The 19,059-nt window shown below is 34.1% G+C and overlaps 2 protein-coding genes across 2 annotated transcripts; one reads left to right on the forward strand and one right to left on the reverse strand.

Moving 5' to 3' along the window:
• The first annotated feature begins 1,684 nt into the window (after positions 1–1,684).
• LOC125189792 (protein FAR1-RELATED SEQUENCE 5-like) lies at positions 1,685–6,948 on the forward strand. The gene is made up of 4 exons (XM_048087025.1): positions 1,685–1,860; positions 1,994–2,098; positions 2,264–2,859; positions 6,620–6,948. Exons 1-4 carry the CDS (start codon positions 1,685–1,687, stop codon positions 6,946–6,948), a joined length of 1,206 nt encoding a protein of 401 aa, XP_047942982.1.
• Positions 6,949–9,340: 2,392 nt separating this feature from the next.
• On the reverse strand, positions 9,341–10,444 carry LOC125189793 (protein FAR1-RELATED SEQUENCE 5-like). The gene is made up of 2 exons (XM_048087026.1): positions 10,435–10,444; positions 9,341–9,717 (listed from the first exon to the last, which is right to left on the reverse strand). The coding sequence occupies exons 1-2, from the start codon at positions 10,442–10,444 to the stop codon at positions 9,341–9,343; spliced, it is 387 nt and encodes a 128-aa protein (XP_047942983.1).
• Positions 10,445–19,059: the final 8,615 nt, after the last annotated feature.

The raw sequence follows: 19,059 nt of genomic DNA on the forward strand, positions 1-19,059 counted from the left end.
TAATTATTGTTCAACTTTCTCCTTAAATCTCAGTCCTACAATTTAAAGATCTAATGGCTAAAAAGAGCGCCACTTGTATTTGATTAAAATATTTAAAAAATCGAAAAGAGTGTTATTGGTATACACAAATCAGTTGGTTATGGTAAGTTTCTTGATTATCTCTATCAAATATTACGATAGTTTCTCTACAGATTACACGATACAATCTTTCCTCTCTCTAAACTTTCATCGTTTTTTCTGCGTTGAAAAAAATTCTTCGTTGAAGAAAAACGCTTCTGAATCCATTCTCTCTATACTTGTTTCGTTTTCTTTCCCTCGTAAAAAATCGGTTTGTTGGAGCACTCGTGCATTGTTTTCATTTTCTTCAACAATGGAAGAAGGTAATTTAATTTGTTCCTTTATTGATTATGAAACTGATTTGTTCACTTAAATACCGATTTGTTGGAGTAATCGTTCATTGAAGAAACTTACTGTTTTGTTTTGGTTGTGTTATACAATTTCATGAGTAGTTTAAGATTGGCAGTGTTTGATTGTACGTCGCAAGTTTTAATTTATTCCCCTAGGGTTAAGAAATATTTGGGGCTAGGGTGTATTATGGAGTAAGTAACACAACGTCGCCAAAGTCCACGAGTTTCAGTCATTCCTCTAGGGTTTAGATATCAACTCGGCAGGGAGTAGTTTTAACTGATAAATATAATGTACAAATATTTCAGTGTAATGGATTTTATTTACTCAGTAATGGACGATGTGTGTTCTGTAATGTATATTTTTCTGAGCCGTTGTTGTTGTATGTCGCAAGTTTTGCAAGTTTTACAACAGTGTTTGATTGTATGTCGCAAGATTTAATTTATTCCCATAGGGTTTAGAAATCCTTGGGGCTAGGGTGTAGTATGGAGTAAGTAACACAACGTCGCCAAAGTCCACGAGTTTCAGTCATTCCTCTAGGGTTTATATATCATCTCGGCTAGGGAGTAGTTTTAACTACAAATATAATGTACAAATATTTCAGTGTAATGTATTTTATGTGCTCAGTAATGGACGATGTGTATTCTATGATGTATATTTTTCTTAGCCGTTGTTGTTGTGATTTTATACAGTATTGGTTGTACCTGAATGTTCTCCAGAACTGAAGCCTGTGGTCGGTCAAAAGTTCCAATCACTAGATTTCGCTTTCGCATTTTACAATGTGTATACTCGCACTGTTGGATTTGATACGCGCAAACAAGGAATAAGGAAGACGGGCTGTGTTACTACTTGGTATTATGTTGTATGCAATAGGGAAGGCAGCAAGAAGACAAACGAGCATGACCAATTGAATGCACGTTCAGGTTTTTCTATGAAGCGCAGACGGTTATCCAAGCATTGTGGTTGTAAAGCGAGCATATCGTTCAAGTTCTTCTCCGAAGGAGGACTCCCAGGTTATATTATTCAGGAGTTCAACGAGGTTCATAGCCATTATATGGTTGAGGTTCAGCATCAGCAGTTTGTGGAATTTAATCGCAAGTTGGATGATGTACATCACAAATTCATTCTTGATTGTTCGAAGGCTAATATAGGCCCCACACTTACCTTCAAGGTGTTGAAGGAAATTCTCGGTGGATTTGATCTTGTTGGTTGCACTGTCGGGGATATCAGGAATGCTTCCAGAGACATCAAAGCATACACACATGAGTTCGACGTATAAATGGTGTTGGATGATATGGCTAAGAAGAAGGAACTATCCGAGGCGTTCACATATCACTACGAGGTTAATGCTAGTAACCAGTTGGTTGCTCTGTTTTGGTGCGATGGTTTGATGAAGAGGAATTACCATATGTTTGGTGATATTGTGGCGTTTGACTCTACCTACAACAAAAACATGTATACATTATTTACTTATTAAACTTCATTACTTACGGTTACATTACAACGCTGGGATATGTACATTACTATGTGCATTACTACATTACAAAAACAGGTGCTAATGATGCATTTTTGTGCTTGTGATACGCAGGTATTATATGATCTTCACGCCATTCACGGGAAAGGACAATCATGGAAGACCTGTAACTTTCGACGCTGGTTTGGTGTGCAACGAGAAAATAGGGGCTTTTGCTTGGTTATTCAAACAATTCGTTGAATGAATGGGTGTTGCTCCAAAGATGATTGTAACAGAACAAGATTTGGGGATGAAATCAGCTATTGAAGAGGTTCTTGTCGGGACTCGCCACATATAGTGTATGTGGCATATTATGCATAAGTTGGCCACCAAGGTTCCGAACAGGTTACTGAGGGATGAAGATTTCAAGAAAGAATTCAATGCATGTGTCTGGTCAGAGCTGCTTGAACCCCACAAATTCAAAGAAGAGTGGAATGGAGTAGTGGAACGTCATGGCTTGGAAGACGTTGATTGGTTCAACACCGTGTATGACTATAGGCATGTTTGGATACCTGCGTACTTCAGAGATTTTCCACTTGGGTCGATGATTAGGACTACCTCCATATCTGAATCGGAGAACAGCTTCTATAAAAACTTTTTGAAGCCACGTGCCAACATTGCCGAATTCTACTTGAATTTCAACAATGCTCTGGAATTTCAGCGGAACAGTATAACAAAGTTGGACTACCACGATGCAACAACTCTGCCCATATTGGCCACTACCTTGACATTTGAGAAACATGTTTCGACGATGTACACCGATAGTATGTTCAAGAAAACACAAGAGGAAATTGTTGAGGGTAATGATAGATGCCGCGTTCTAGGTTTTTCATCTACAGATATTGTTGACACCTACAAACTTGGGGACAACAATCGCAATTCATACTTTGTGAGACACGATAAGGCTGATGAGTCATACTCGTGCAATTGCAAACTGTTCGGTAGGCAGGGATATTTGTGCAGCCATATCTTTTTTTATTTTGTTCAGGAACAATGAATTAATCTTGATAAATACTGCGAAAGTAGATGGATGAAGACTCCATTAGTCAAGGCTATCCATGATCAGTTTGATGACACTTAACTTACCAAATCCATCGGTGATAACAGGCAAATCGTTTTAAAGCAAGTGTGTAGACGGTAGTGGAGCTTAAAATATTTTTTGAAAAAACTATTACATACTATAAACAAAAATATATTTACTAACACATTTGGTGTGTAGAAACCATTTCTTTTTACCAAATGCAAAAAATTCATTTTGGACTTCACTGTAAAATCAAACTGACACCTTTTTATGATTCTACTATCCTAAGAACTGAAAGCTGCGAAAACAAATCCTAAAACTAAGCTAAAATCCCACCAAAGATGAGGTTTATCATTTTATTAAAACAAAACAAACTTATTAAAGAAATAATTTGATAAGCAAGAGCGTATATATTTGAGAACATGCATATTAAAGTGTAAAACAAGTATCTTAGATCATAGTGGGAAGATACTCATTCAAATTCATATACACAACAAGGTTACAAAATCTAATATTTAGTGTTAACATAACACTCCAAGATCATCAAATTCATATACACAACATGGTACAACATTCAACAATTAAAGAAACCCAACTACAAAATCCAACATTTAGTGTTAACATAACACTCAGAGATCATCAAATTCATATCCACAACAAGAGTGAGTACCAGAAGTACAAAATACACATTTACAGTCGGAATGAAAAAAAAACTAGAAAAATGATACCAATTCCTTGTTCATCCAACATAAGGTATCCAAATCATCTAAAAATGAGTCATGTCCTGTGCCAAAAGTTTTCATATCAAAGGCATTCACACGATGTTTCTTAAGCCTCCTTGAATGCTTTACAATCGCATTCAACAACTTCATCTTTCCTTCTCTACTTTCAGGAGAACTTATTTATATAGAAACCTCTATCAGCCCAGTATCAAAATTCTCCAAAGAATCCAAATCAAACTGAGTCGCAAAAGACTTGAACAAGCCACCAAATATATCAAAATATTGTAATTTGAAATGATCAACAATGGAATTTTCCAAATTAAAGACTAGGAAATGACTTAACACCGTTAATCTGCTGAACTAATATGATATATATAATCAACTTCCGAACAGAAATAGCAGTCTCAAAAAACATCTTCACAATATCCCACGACCATATACATCCCTTCCTATCTCTAACAGTGACACATTCGAATCCCAAACTAAAAGGGCCAATTTGGATGATGAAATAGTAAGAATGCCATCTCTGACATCCAACAAAAACACTTTGCAACTCTCAATATGCACATTCTCTATCCTAAAACCCCCTCGTTACTTGTAGGTTTTCGGGTAGTTGTTTGGCCACTTTGTTTATGCATGTGTTACAACTCTCTTAAGAAACTTGAGTTTTTTAGGTGATAAAGTTAGTGAATTAGACTGCCCGCACAAGATGCATGTTGTTAGGGGCTCTCTGAGTAAGTGTGTCTAAAAGTGTCTGCTTTAGAAATGAGTGACCCCCCTAGGTGGATTCTGTTTCCATGTCTTCACACTTTAGAGTAGGGCTGGGTCGATACGGTATATTGCACCGAAATTTTTTTATCGTTATCATATCAAAAATATCGATATGAAAAAATTTCATATCGTTACCGTATCAAAAGTTTCGGTATACCGGATTTCGGTATACCGAAATTTCGGTATAGGTAATATCTATACCGTTACCGTATCGAAATTTTGATATATCGTACCGAACTTCGGTATACCGTTTTGAACGGTATATCGAAATTAAATGGATATCTACTTATGATTTTAAATTCTAATCTTAAAAAAAATAATTTATACTCCCTCCGTCCACGAAAAATAGGACACATTGTGAAATGACACGAGTTTTAATGTGGAACTGGTAAAGTAAGAAAGAAGTAGTGTTAGTGGAATGTGGGGTCCATATTAAAAGTAAGAGAGAATGAAAAAAAGTAAGAGGCAAGTAGTGTTAGTGAAATGTGGGGTCCATATTATTAGTAAGAGAGAAGTTGTTGAAAACTTTCCTTTTTTAAATGTGCTATATTTTTCGTGGACAACCAAAAATGGAAAATGTGCTCTATTTTTCGTAGACGGAGGGAGTGTTATTATTATAATCAGTATAAACGGTATGTATTTATAATTCAATACGTATTGATTTTTGATATATTTCGGTATACAGACAATATCGATATATATCGTATATTCGATATAAAACGGTATATCGCGGTATAAGAAAATTCATATCGTTATCGTATCAAAAACATATGATACGGTATTGTATTGTACTGAAAATTTGGAATACCAAAAATTCAATATTTTTCGATATTTTTCAGTACGATACGATCGATATACCGTTTTTCCGGTATATTTACCTAGCCATACTTTAGAGATAGGAGGGGTCTTTTTGTTTGAGAATGCACTTAATATTGCACTCAAATTTGGAAAAGCCTTAAGTGCAATATTAAGTGAATTCTCAACCAAAAAACCCCCTCCTATCTCTAAAGTGTGAAGACATGGAAACGGAATCCACCTAGGAGGGACACTCATTTCTAAAGCAGATATCTTTAGACACTCTAACTTCAGAGAGACCCTAACGACATCCATCTTGTGCGGGTGGTCTAATTCACTAACTTTATTATCCAAAAACTCAATTTCTTAAGAGAGTTGCAACACATGCATAACAAAGTGACCAAACAACTACCCGAAAACCTACAAGTAACGACCAAAGTCTCCAATCTATGCACATATGACACCATACTAAACATGATCCTCTCAGAGGATCTAATACGCTGATTCCCAAACTTTTCAGTAAATTCCAGACTCTTTCTATGAGCCATAACATCGCGCCACTTTTTAGACACACAGCTGGAATAAGCAACATCTCTTGCATCAGTTACTTGGCACATAATAGCCATGAAAATATCAGCTGGCAGTTTGTCAAACAGACCCATCATGTAAACCTGAAAAAGGAAATTAGATTTACATGATATAATGATTTTCAAAAAGCATCTTTACTGGATTAAAAGCATCTCAACAAAGGAAATTGTTGTGCATGAACTAAAGATTTCAGAATCAAACATCGAAAAAATAGAAAACGTGCAAAGGTGTACATTGTTTTCATATATTTCAAGATAAATGGCATTTGAACTGTATTTATAACAGCATAAAAACGAAGAAAAGAGGTATTTCAAAGTGGCATTTGAACTAGATTTAAAGAATTTAAACAAAGGAAAACTGATGCACATGAAACAATGACTACAGAATACATGACGAAAAGGTAATCCAAAAAGTTATTGGTCATACAATGATAAATATCGCAAAACAAAAAAATAAGACATTTAGTGTAATCAAGGTTTACATGTTTGACATTTCTCTCTTAAATGGGTTAACAAAGAATTGAGTTTTAATTTTGGGAGGGAGAATTCAGAAGACTAACAAAAAGAGAGAATTCACTGCATTTTGCAAGAGAATCATCGCCAAAAGAGAAGACAAGATAAAAGGAATAATATGGTTAATAAAAAACATGACAAAGGAAATATAGAGAAGGCAGCAAGAAGTCGAACGAGGATGACCAAGTGAATGCACATTCTGGTTTTTCTATGAAACACCGACGGTTATCCAAGCAGTGTGGTTGTAAAGCGAGTATATCATTCAAGTTCTTCTCAGAATGAGGACTTCCAGGTTATATTAATCAGGAGTTCAACGAGGTTGATAACCATTATATGGTTAAGTCAGAGCATCAGCAGTTTATGTCACTTAATCGAAAGTTGGATGATGTACATCACCAATTAATTCTTGATTGTTCGAAGGCTAATATAGGCCTCACACTTTCGTTCAATGTGTTGAAGGAAATTCTCGGTGGATTTGAGTTTCTTGGTTGCAATGTTGGGGGTATCAGGAATGCTTCTCGAGACATCAAAGCATACACACATGGGATCGACGTACAAGTGGTGTTGGATGATATGGCTAAGAAGAAGGAACTGTCCGAGGCGTTCACAAAAATATCATGACAAAGGAAAAATAGAGAAGACAACAAGAAGTCGAACTAGGATGACCAAGTGAATGCACGTTCTGGTTTTCTATGAAACGTCGACGGTAATCCAAGCGGTATGGTTGTAAAGCGAGTATATCATTCAAGTTCTTCTCCAAAGGAGGACTTCCAAGATATATTATTCAGGAGTTCAATGAGGTTCATAACCATTATATGGTTGAGTAAGAGGGTGTTAAGTCATTTCCTAGTCTTCAATTTAGAAAATTCATTGTTGATCATTCCCAATTACAATATTTCTGTTCGGAAGTTGATTATAGATATCATATTAGTTCAGCAGATTAACAGTGTTAAGTCATTTCCTAGTCTTTAATTTGGAAAATTTCATTGTTGATCATTCCAAATTATAATATTTTGATATACTTGGTGGCTTGTTCAAGTCTTTTGCGACTCAGTTTGATTTGGATTCTTTGGAGAATTTTGATATTGGGCTGATAGAGGTTTCTATATAAATAAGTTCTCCTGAAAGCAGAGAAGGAAAGATGAAGTTGTTTAATGCGATTGTAAAGCATTCAAGGAGGCTTAAGAAACTTCGTGTGGATGCTTTTGATATGAAAACTTTTGGCACAGGACATGACTCCTTTTTAGATGATTTGGATACCTTATGTTGGATGAACAAGGAATTGGTATCATTTTTCTAGGTTTTTTCATTCCGATTGTAAATGTGTATTTTGTACTTCTGGTACCCACCCTTGTTGTGGATATGAATTTGATGATCTTTGAGTGTTATGTTAACACTAAATGTTGGATTTTGTAGTTGGGTTTCAGTAATTGTTGAATTTTGTACCCTGTTGTGTATATGAATTTGATGATCTTGAAGTGTTATGTTAACACTAAATATTAGATTTTGTAGTTTGGTTTCTGTAATTGTTGGATTTTGTAACCTTGTTATGTATATGAATTTGAATGAGTATCTTCCCACTATGATCTAAGATACATGTTTTACACTTTAATATGCATGTTCTCAAATATATATGCTCTTTCTCATCAAATTATTTCTTTAATAAGTTCGTTTTGTTTTAAATAAAATGATAAACCTCATCTTTGGTGGGGTTTTAGCTTAGTTTTAGGATTTGTTTTCGCAGTTTTCAGTTCTTAGGATAGTAGAATCATAAAAAGGTGTCAGTTTGATTTTACAGTGAAGTCCAAAATTAATTTTTTGCATTTGGTAAAAAGAAATGGTTTCTACACACCAAATGTGTTAGTAAATATATTTTTGTTTATAGTATGTAATAGTTTTTTCAAAAAATATTTTAAGCTCCACTACCGTCTACACACTTGCTTTAAAACGATTTGCCTGTTGTCACCGATGGATTTGGTAAGTCAAGTGTCATCAAACTGACCATGGACAACTTTGGCTAACGGAGTCTTCATTCATCTACTTTCGCAGTATTTATCAAGATTTTTTTTCACTTCATTGTTCCTAAACAAAAAAAAAAGAAGATATGGCTGCGCAAATATCCCTGCCTACCGAACAGTTTGCAATCGAACGAGTATGACTCATCAGCCTTATCGTGTCTCACAAAGTATGAATTGCGATTGTTGTCCCCAAGTTTGTAGGTGTCAACAATATATGTAGATGAAAAACCTAGAACGCGGCATCTATCATTACCCTCAACAATTTCCTCTTGTATTTTCTTGAACATACTATCGGTGTACATCGTCGAAGCATGTTTCTCGAATGTCAAGGTAGTGGCCAATATGGGCAGGGTTGTTGCATCGTGGTAGTCCAGCTTTGTTATATTGTTTCGCTGAAATTCCAGAGCATTGTTGAAATTCAAGTAGAATTCGGCAATGTTGGCACGTAGCTTCAAAAAGTTTTTATAGAAGCTGTTCTCCGATTCTGATATGGAGGTAGTCCTAATCATCGACCTAAGTGGAAAATCTCTGAAGTACACAGGTATCTAGACATGCCTATAGTCGTAACTGGTTACTAGCATTAACCTCGTAGTGATATGTGAACGCCTCAGACAGTTCCTTCTTCTTAGCCATATCATCCAACACCATTTATACGTCGAACCCATGTGTGTATGCTTGTCTAGAGCCTTTGTCCTAGCGGCAAGGAGCTTAGACATCAATGTATGCGGTGCCGAGTTCGAGCCCTCTTGACCTCAGTTGTAATTTCCTCCTTACTTAGGAGTTTATATATAATATCCCCCATGTGTGTATGCTTTGATGTCTCTAGAAGCATTCCTGATTTCCCCGACAGTGCAACCAACAAGATCAAATCCACCGAGAATTTCCTTCAAAACATTGAAGGTAAGTGTGAGGCATATATTAGCCTTCGAACAATCAAGAATGAATTTTTGATGTACATCATCCAACTTTCGATTAAGTGTCATAAACTGCTGATGCTAATCGCCAACCATATAATGGCTATGAACCTCGTTGAACTCCTGAATAATATAACCTGGGAGTCCTCCTTCGGAGAAGAACTTGAACGATATGCTCGCTTTACAACCACAATGCTTGGATAACCGTCTGCGCTTCATAGAAAAACCTGAACGTGCATTCAATTGGTCATGCTCGTTTGTCTTCTTGCTGCCTTCCCTATTGCATACAACATAATACCAAGTAGTAACACAGCCCGTCTTCCTTATTCCTTGTTTGCGCGTATCAAATCCAATAGTGCGAGTATACACATTGTAAAACGCGAAAGCGAAATCTAGTGATTGGAACTTTTGACCGACCACAGGCTTCAGTTCTGGAGAACATTCAGGTACAACCAATACTGTATAAAATCACAACAACAACGGCTAAGAAAAATATACATCACAGAATACACATCGTCCATTACTGAGCACATAAAATACATTACACTGAAATATTTGTACATTATATTTGTAGTTAAAACTACTCCCTAGCCGAGATGATATATAAACCCTAGAGGAATGACTGAAACTCGTGGACTTTGGCGACGTTGTGTTACTTACTCCATACTACACCCTAGCCCCAAGGATTTCTAAACCCTATGGGAATAAATTAAATCTTGCGACATACAATCAAACACTGTTGTAAAACTTGCAAAACTTGCGACATACAACAACAACGGCTCAGAAAAATATACATTACAGAACACACATCGTCCATTACTGAGTAAATAAAATCCATTACACTGAAATATTTGTACATTATATTTATCAGTTAAAACTACTCCCTGCCGAGTTGATATCTAAACCCTAGAGGAATGACTGAAACTCGTGGACTTTGGCGACGTTGTATTACTTACTCCATAATACACCCTAGCCCCAAATATTTCTTAACCCTAGGGGAATAAATTAAAACTTGCGACGTACAATCAAACACTGCCAATCTTAAACTACTCATGAAATTGTATAACACAACCAAAACAAAACAGTAAGTTTCTTCAATGAACGATTACTCCAACAAATCGGTATTTAAGTGAACAAATCAGTTTCATAATCAATAAAGGAACAAATTAAATTACCTTCTTCCATTGTTGAAGAAAATGAAAACAATGCACGAGTGCTCCAACAAACCGATTTTTTACGAGGGAAAGAAAACGAAACAAGTATAGAGAGAATGGATTCAGAAGCGTTTTTCTTCAACGAAGAATTTTTTTCAACGCAGAAAAAACGATGAAAGTTTAGAGAGAGGAAAGATTGTATCGTGTAATCTGTAGAGAAACTATCGTAATATTTGATAGAGATAATCAAGAAACTTACCATAACCAACTGATTTGTGTATACCAATAACACTCTTTTCGATTTTTTAAATATTTTAATCAAATACAAGTGGCGCTCTTTTTAGCCATTAGATCTTTAAATTGTAGGACTGAGATTTAAGGAGAAAGTTGAACAATAATTAGAAAAATGATATGAATACATCCCTATATAGGGATGTGATCAAATGAATACAGACTCAAAAATATGATCTAGACCATTGAAATATGTCAACAGATCACAAAAAAGCATCAACAGGAAAATGTCAACAGAATTTCAACGGTAGTCAATGATTGATGCTGTGTTGATACTTTGTTGAAATTAAAATCTTGAAATTTTACACTGTGTTGATATTGTATTGAAATTGTGTTGAAGCTGTGTTGAGGAGTTTTGAATTTGTACAATATATACGTTTGCATTTTATCACTACCATATATATATATATAGAGTAGTGATATGGGGCAAATGCCCCTTAAGTATATAACTAGAGAACAAATCTCAGCCACAAGATCAAGAAATCAAGGGCTAAGATTACTTTTAGAATTCTAGCATTATATTCAGGTTTTGAATTACTATATGAATAATTTAGTTCACTCGGGGGTATATTGGTCATTTTACTGAATTAAAATGAGAAGGGTCTTCTATTTCCCTCATTTGAACATTTCATTTCCGTCTGTCTCTTCTCTATTCTCCCTCCGTCGATTCCTCGTCGTCATCAAAATTAGCAAAGAAGAGAAGGGATTCCACCCAACTCATCTCCATGCAATCATCTTCGGTCAAGCACAGCCCGGGAAACTGCTCTTCCATTATAGGGAGGAGGTCATGGACCCCACCAAGGTACAAGGACGTGAATAAGGCGGCGACTGTTAGGTTTCCAGTCGCCGGAGGGTTGGTAGGGTTTAGGAATAGTATGAGGAGGAGATTCTTGTCGCGATGTGTTGTCATTTATCGACAAGCTCCATCACGTTTTCCTCCAACGTTCATGTCACGTTGAAGACGGTGATTGAAAACTATTTTCAATCATTTTTTTATATTTGTGGTCGTTTCTAATCTTGCTTTTATTTGATTTTCTATATGGTTAAGCATTTCGGTTTTGCTTAATCCAAATCGATTTGGAAATTCAAATTTTGAGATATGTATCTGGATCGAACCAAAATATTTTAAAAATGAATGTGAAAATTCAGAACTTTTATAACCATGGTTAGAGTGAAGTGTTTGTGATCCATGCTTAATGTACACTATTTATTTCATTTCTGTGAAGTAAAATGTGCTTAAAGTGAAGTATTACATGCTTAGAGTGAAGTATTTGTGATCCCTGCGTATAGTGCACTGTTTTTAATTTCAGTGAAGTAAAATGTGCTTAAAGTGAAGTATTTCATGGTTAGAGTGAAGTGTTTGTAATTCATGCTTATAGTGCACTGTTTTTTCATTTTAGTGAAGTAAAACGCGCTTAGAGTGAAGTATTCCATGGTTAGAGTGAAGTGTTTGTGATGCATAAAATTTGCATAAAGTGAAGTATTTCATGGTTAGAGTGAAGTGTTTCTGATACACGCTTATAGTGATCCGTTTTTCATCTCAATGAAGTAAAACGTGCTTAGAGTGAAGTATTACATGGTTAGAGTGAAGTGTTTGTGATCCGTGCTTAGAGTGAAGTGTTTGTGATTCGTGCTTATAGTGATCTATTTTTTTCATCTCAGTGAAGTAAAATGTGCATAAAGTGAAGTATTACATTCTTAGAGTGAAGTGTATGTGACCCATTCTTAAAGTGCATTGTTTTTTAATTCTAGTGAAGTAAAACATGCGTAGAATGAAGTATTTCATGGTTAGAGTGAAAAGTTTGTGATGCATGTTATCAGTGATATGTTTTTTCATCTCAGTGAAGTAAAATGTGTTTAATGTGAAGTATTCCATGGTTAGAGTGAAGTGTTTGTGATCCATGCTTATAGTGCACTGTTTTTTCATTTTAGTGAAGTAAAATGTGTTTAATGTGAAGTATTCCATGGTTAGAGTGAAGTGTTTGTGATCCATGCTTATAGTGCACTGTTTTTTCATTTTAGTGAAGTAAAATGTGTTTAATGTGAAGTATTCCATGGTTAGAGTGTGAAGTGTTTGTGATCCATGCTTATAGTGCACTGTTTTTTCATTTTAGTGAAGTAAAATGTGCTTAAAGTGAAGTATACTATGGTTAAAGTGAAGTGTTTGTGATCCATGTTATTTGTGATATGTTTTTCATCCCAGTGAAGTAAAATGTGCTTAGAGAGAAGTATTTCATGGTTAAAGTAAAGTGTTTGTGATCCATGCTTATAGTGCATTGTTTTTTCATCTCAATGAAGTAAAATGTGCTTAAAGTGAAGTATTTCATGGTTAGAGTGAAGTATTTGTGATGCATGTTATTAGTGATCTGTTTTTCATCTCAGTGAAGTAAAATGTGCTTAGAGTGATATATTTTATGATTAGAGTGAAGTGTTTGTGATCCATGTTATTAGTGATCTGTTTTTTCAACCTAGTGAAGTAAAATGTGCTTAAAGTTAAGTATTTCATGGTTAGAGTGAAGTGTTTGTGATCTATACTTATAGTGCACTGTTTTTTCATCTTAGAGAAGTAAAATGTGTTTAGAGTGAAGCATTCCCTGGTTAGATTAAAGTGTTTGTGATGCATGTTATTAGTGATATGTTTTTCATCTTAGTGAAGTAAAATGTGCTTACAATGAAGTATTTCATGGTTAGAGTGAAGTGTTTCTGATGCATGTTATTAGTGATCTTTTTGTGTTTGAATGTTGTTATGTCCAAGTATATTGTGTTTGAATGTTGTTATTAATCATTTTTTACTTTCTTTATATGATAGGATAACCAATGAATCTTTCAGAAGCTGCTAATATACGTAAAGAAAGACGAAAGACGAAGAAAAAAATAAACAGTAGGGGAAGCTTATGCATGTATGGAGAATGAAACAATTGTAGAAACTGATATAGTTCATAACATGATTCAGTTCATTGTAATACCTATTCGGTTCATTTACATTCAACAGTTTCATAACTTACATTAATATTTTGTTCAAAATTTTTATTTATGTAGTTCATAGATATAGATTCAATTGATTTTTAATAGCTCTTTTGTTCACAAATGATATTTAACAAAATATAGTTCACAAATAAACTAATTAATTGTTGATATGAAGTAAACAACTAAAAAAGTGAATCAATTCGCAATTACAGTGAACTAAAATAAGTACACAGTGAACTAAAAACATGTAAGCAGTGAACTAATTCACACTTGTACTGAACTAAAAAATAGGTACGCAACGAAATAAGTATGTTGAACCAAGAAGTTTTCAAACGAAACAAAACTCACTTACAATGAAGTAAATATTGTTTATAGTGAAGTAAATATGTGTTTGATATTTCAGTGAAGAGTATTATTTAGTGTACTAATTTTCATTTCAGTTAAGTATAATGAGCATATAGGGTGATGTATATTGTGCGTATAGTGAAGTATATTCAGCATTCTTTATAGCGTACTGTTTTTTCATTTTAGTGAAGTATATTGAGCATAGAGTGATGCATATGACGTTTATAGTGAAGTAAATGTTGTTTTCATTTCGGTGAAGTATAATAAACGTATAGTGACGTATATAGTGCATATAGTGAAGTAAACACATGCTTAGAGTGACGTATTCCATGGTTACAGTGAAGTGTTTGTGATGCATGCTTATAGTGCTCTGTTTTTTCATCTCAGTGAAATAAAAACATATTTAGAGTGAAGTATTCCCTGGTTAGAGTGAACTGTTTGTGATGCATGCTTATATTGGCTATATTGCGTTTATAGTGAACTATATTGGCTTTATAGTGAAGTATATTTTGTGTACAGTGAATTGCACAGATGAACACATATTTGAAAAAAATATAGCTCACTACATTAAAAATGAGTTCAAAGTGATCTAATTATGTTTTAAAGTGCTCAATCTTCGATCAACAACACCACAATACATAGATCTGCATCTCCGTTACAACAATTCATCCCACGCAAAATCCTATAAATCCAAATGATTTCAAATCCAAACGAAACTACAAAATATAAATCTGTTCATAGATCTGCATCACACGCATAGAACTACAAAGATAGAGATAGATTATTCAGTGTGAGGACATTATTGAGTGAGAGACATTATTGAGCGAGAGAGATTGAAGAAGTTTTTCAGAAGTAAAAAGCTTCTCCATAAGAAGCGTGATCTGAGCCCTAGATTCCATGGCGTGATCGACAGCCTCCGCCTCCAGCTCATCAAGCTCGTTGCAGATCCGCTCCTCCACCAACCATACATGCTGCCACGTCACCGCAACTCCTCTTCCACTCTCTGCTCTCCCTCCAGGCTGCTCTGGAGCTCCCTCTCTAGCTCCACGTTCCTCCGCCAACGCGCCTCCGACTCATCACGGTGGCGGCCAGAGATCGGCACACAGAGAAAGAGAGAGAGATAATGATAATAGAAATAGAGAGAGATAATGCGTGAATGGAATGCGTATGTCAGAATATAGAACAAAGTTGATTTCCCAAACTACCCCCTACAATTTTTATTAATAGAAATTGAATACTTCATTTAGTCATCAGATTAAGATAATGAGTGGCTAGATTTATTCTCTAGTTATACACTTAAACTTAGTTAGACCTTGATCACTCCTATATATATATATATATAGGATTGTGATCAATTGAGATTTTTTATGCTAATTGAGAAATGAGATGCAATATCAGCCACTCATTTTTATTAAATGAGTGGTCCAGATTTTTCACATGAAAAATATCTTTAGATTAATTAATTATGAAATAGCAGAATGGTAATATCATAGTAAATTTTATTCAATAAATATTTTTTTTTATTTTTTAATTTTAATTTTTTATTAATTTTTTTAAAATTATTTTTTATTATTTTTTATTATTTTTTATTTTTTATTTTTCAACTACATATACAATTCATGTCAACTACACACATATAATGTCAATTATGTGTACAATCCATGTCAACCACACACACAATTCATGTCAACTACACACATATAATGTCAACTACATATACAATTCATGTTAACTACACAATATAATGTCAACTACATGTACAATTCATGTCAAATAGTATTTATTGAATAAAGTTGTTGACATTTGATGTGTAGTTGACATGAATTGTATATATAGTTGATTTTTTTTTAAAAAAAAAATTAAATTTTTTTTTAAAAAAAATAAATAAAAAATAATAATAAAATTACAATTATGCCCCTCTGTTGACATAAACTACATGCTGTTGACATTTCACAAATATTCTGGATGAGTGGCTGAGATTGCATCTCAATTCTCAATTAGGTTGATAAATCTCAACCTAACAAGACCCATATTTATGGTGATAACCTAATAACCCTCATTTTATGGACGAAAAATATCATTTTATGGAATAAAAGTATCGTTTTATGCATGCTGAAAAATATCATTTTATCGTGTATAAATATCATTTTTAGTAAAAATGATACTTTTGACCCATAAAATGATAGGGTTATTAGGTTATCACATAAATATGAGTTATGATATGATCGCACCCCTATATATATATATATATATATATATATATATATATATATATATATATATAACCCCAAATCACATAATAACTCTATAACCAAATCTGGACCACACATATTTGATAATCTTGTGGTTGAGATTCAAACTTAAATTTACTTCATAAAAAAGGCGCAGGGGGGGGGGGGGTGGTAAAAATGTAGTTTCCTCATTTAATTTCTGAATTTTTCTCCAAACTCGTTTCAAACTTTCATTCTGTTGGAACTCAATTCTCTCACCTTCTAACAAATCGATTCTCTCATCTTCATCTTCCATATTTCTCGCCTATTTTATTTCAACATCTCCAGATTTTCTTCGATTTGGTTCACTATTCCTCCAGATTTTGTTTCCATATTTCTCGCATAATTGTGATCGCGGAAGATGTTTTCAATTTTGCGTTCTTATTTTCATTGATTACCTCTTCAATTGCTGTCAGAGTTTGCTTCGATGGAGTCTGTAGCAAATAACGAAGGTACAATCATTATCTATGTACATTCCTGTTTGTGATGATGCTTTGAAGCCAATGATTGGTATGAAATTCAATACATTAGTAGAAGCAGTTGATTTCTATGAACATTATGCTCGTTTAGTTGGTTTTTGGCATTCCTCACGTATTGAATTTGATTTTAGATTAATATTAGTTGTCGATTTGTTTATGTTTCTGATGTACTGAAATTCTTATTTGATTATATTACGTATTGCCGATTATGTGTTAAGATGATACTTTTGGCTTATAAATGTTAGGTTTACTGCATAACATGATAGTTTTGTCGGATAAAATGATACTATGATAAAATGATACTATTACTGATTTGTAGGTATGTACATTCCTGTTTGTGATGATAGGTTTACTGCATAACATGATAGTTTTGTCGGATAAAATGATACTATGATAAAATGATACTCTGATAAAATGATACTTTTACTGATTTGTAGGTATGTACATTCCTGTTTGTGATGATAGGTTTATTGCATAACATGATAGTTTTGTCGGATAAAATGATACTATGATAAAATTATACTTTTACTGATTTGTAGGTATGTACATTCCTGTTTGTGATGATTCTTTGAAGCCAATGATTGGTATGAAATTCAATACATTAGTTCTGGGTTTGGATCAATGTTTGGATTAGAAAGACGTGCACTGATTTGGATCAATGTTTGAAGATAGAGAATTCTGGGTTCCTGCTTATTTTCGAGATTTTTCCATGGGGTCGCTTCTTAGGACTACATCGATGTCTGAATCGGAGAATAGCTTTTTAAAAAACTACACAAAGCCACGTGCAAATCTTGTACAGTTCATCAATTTCTTTAATTATGCTGTGGGAGATCAAAGGAATGCTAATTCACGATTGAACTACTTGGATTACTCAACTATTCCTGATTTGTCAACCCAATTGCCTATTGAGAAGCATGCATCTACAATCTACACTGATTCTATTTTCAAACATGTACAACAGGAAATAAGTACGGTATGTGAGATTGTTTCTATAACTGTTGAGGATAACATCAAGATGCATCAGGTCAAGGACCAATATGGTAGAACATGGGATGTTAAGTATGATTGTAAGCAAGACACATTCGACTGTAGTTGCAAGAAGTTTTCCAGAATTGGTTTGTTATGTTGTCATATATTTTGTTTGTTGAAGAATAAGTCAGCTAATCTAATTCTATCCTTTAACTGTTGGATAACATCTTGGCACCATTTTTTTTTCAAAGACAATCCTGTCCACGTAACAAGCCTACATTAAACAAAAACTAAATATTAGTTTTTATGTAAATAGATTTATAGACAATGGAAAACAAATATATTCTTACCACTACAAAGATAACTGGCCCGGTAAATATCTTTGCTGCGTTTTTTTTCCACCTCTTTTGTGTTTCATGCAATCTAGATATGACATAGCTACACCAATTGTATTGTTTGATCTTCTCAACATCAGCTATGTAATCTAAAATTTTTGGCCTCATATTTCCATCAGCAGGAGTGTTAATCAAGGCATACTCCATGAGAACCATAAAAGTCCATTTAAACAACTCACCACCTTCTTTGTCTCTCTCCATCTGCTCTACAACATACTTTGGCACCATTTTTTTCTCTCCACCTTTATGGAATCTAGCAATTTCAGTTTTGATGTGGATATTTTTCTGAAATTTGGTTTTATTGATAGGTAAAGATCCAATCGGGAACCCAAGAGTTATGTGAACATCTTCATCATCTAAAAACAGTGATTCCCCACTGTTCAACTCAATTAACGAACTTTTATGGTTAAAGTTGTAGATCAGATAATACGCTAATGCTCTTGGGAAACTTCTTATATTGAACTTTAGGAGTGCGCCAAACCCAATCTCTCGAACAGCTCTTCTTTGATTCTTGTTTAGAGATTCAAGCATGTCAACAAAGAAGTCAGTATTCCTTCTTCCTGCCAAATTTGATGTCTTAATGACTGTACTATCTTCAACAACTTTTTCCTTGCCCTTCTTTGAAGCTGTCTTACCATCAATTGCATCATCATTCTTTTTTTTTCTTCTTATTTCTTATATGTTCTACTTCTTCTGCTAATGTTCTATGTTCATCATCATCATCATCACGAATGTTCTTTCCTAATAAACAAATGATTTCAGTGTGTTAAACAGTTTATGTCAATATATAAAGTCAAAGTATCATTTTATCCCATGAAATTATTATTTTATAATGTAAAACCACCATTTTATAATCTGAAACAATCATTTTATCAAGGGCAATTATCATTTTATCTTCTGAAACTATCATTTTCTAAATTTCAATGAGTT

Source organism: Salvia hispanica, chromosome 5 (genome assembly GCF_029641045.1).
Source record: "Salvia hispanica isolate PSC_SH4W2 chromosome 5, Shi_PSC_v1, whole genome shotgun sequence".
NCBI classification, from domain to species: domain Eukaryota; kingdom Viridiplantae; phylum Streptophyta; class Magnoliopsida; order Lamiales; family Lamiaceae; genus Salvia; species Salvia hispanica.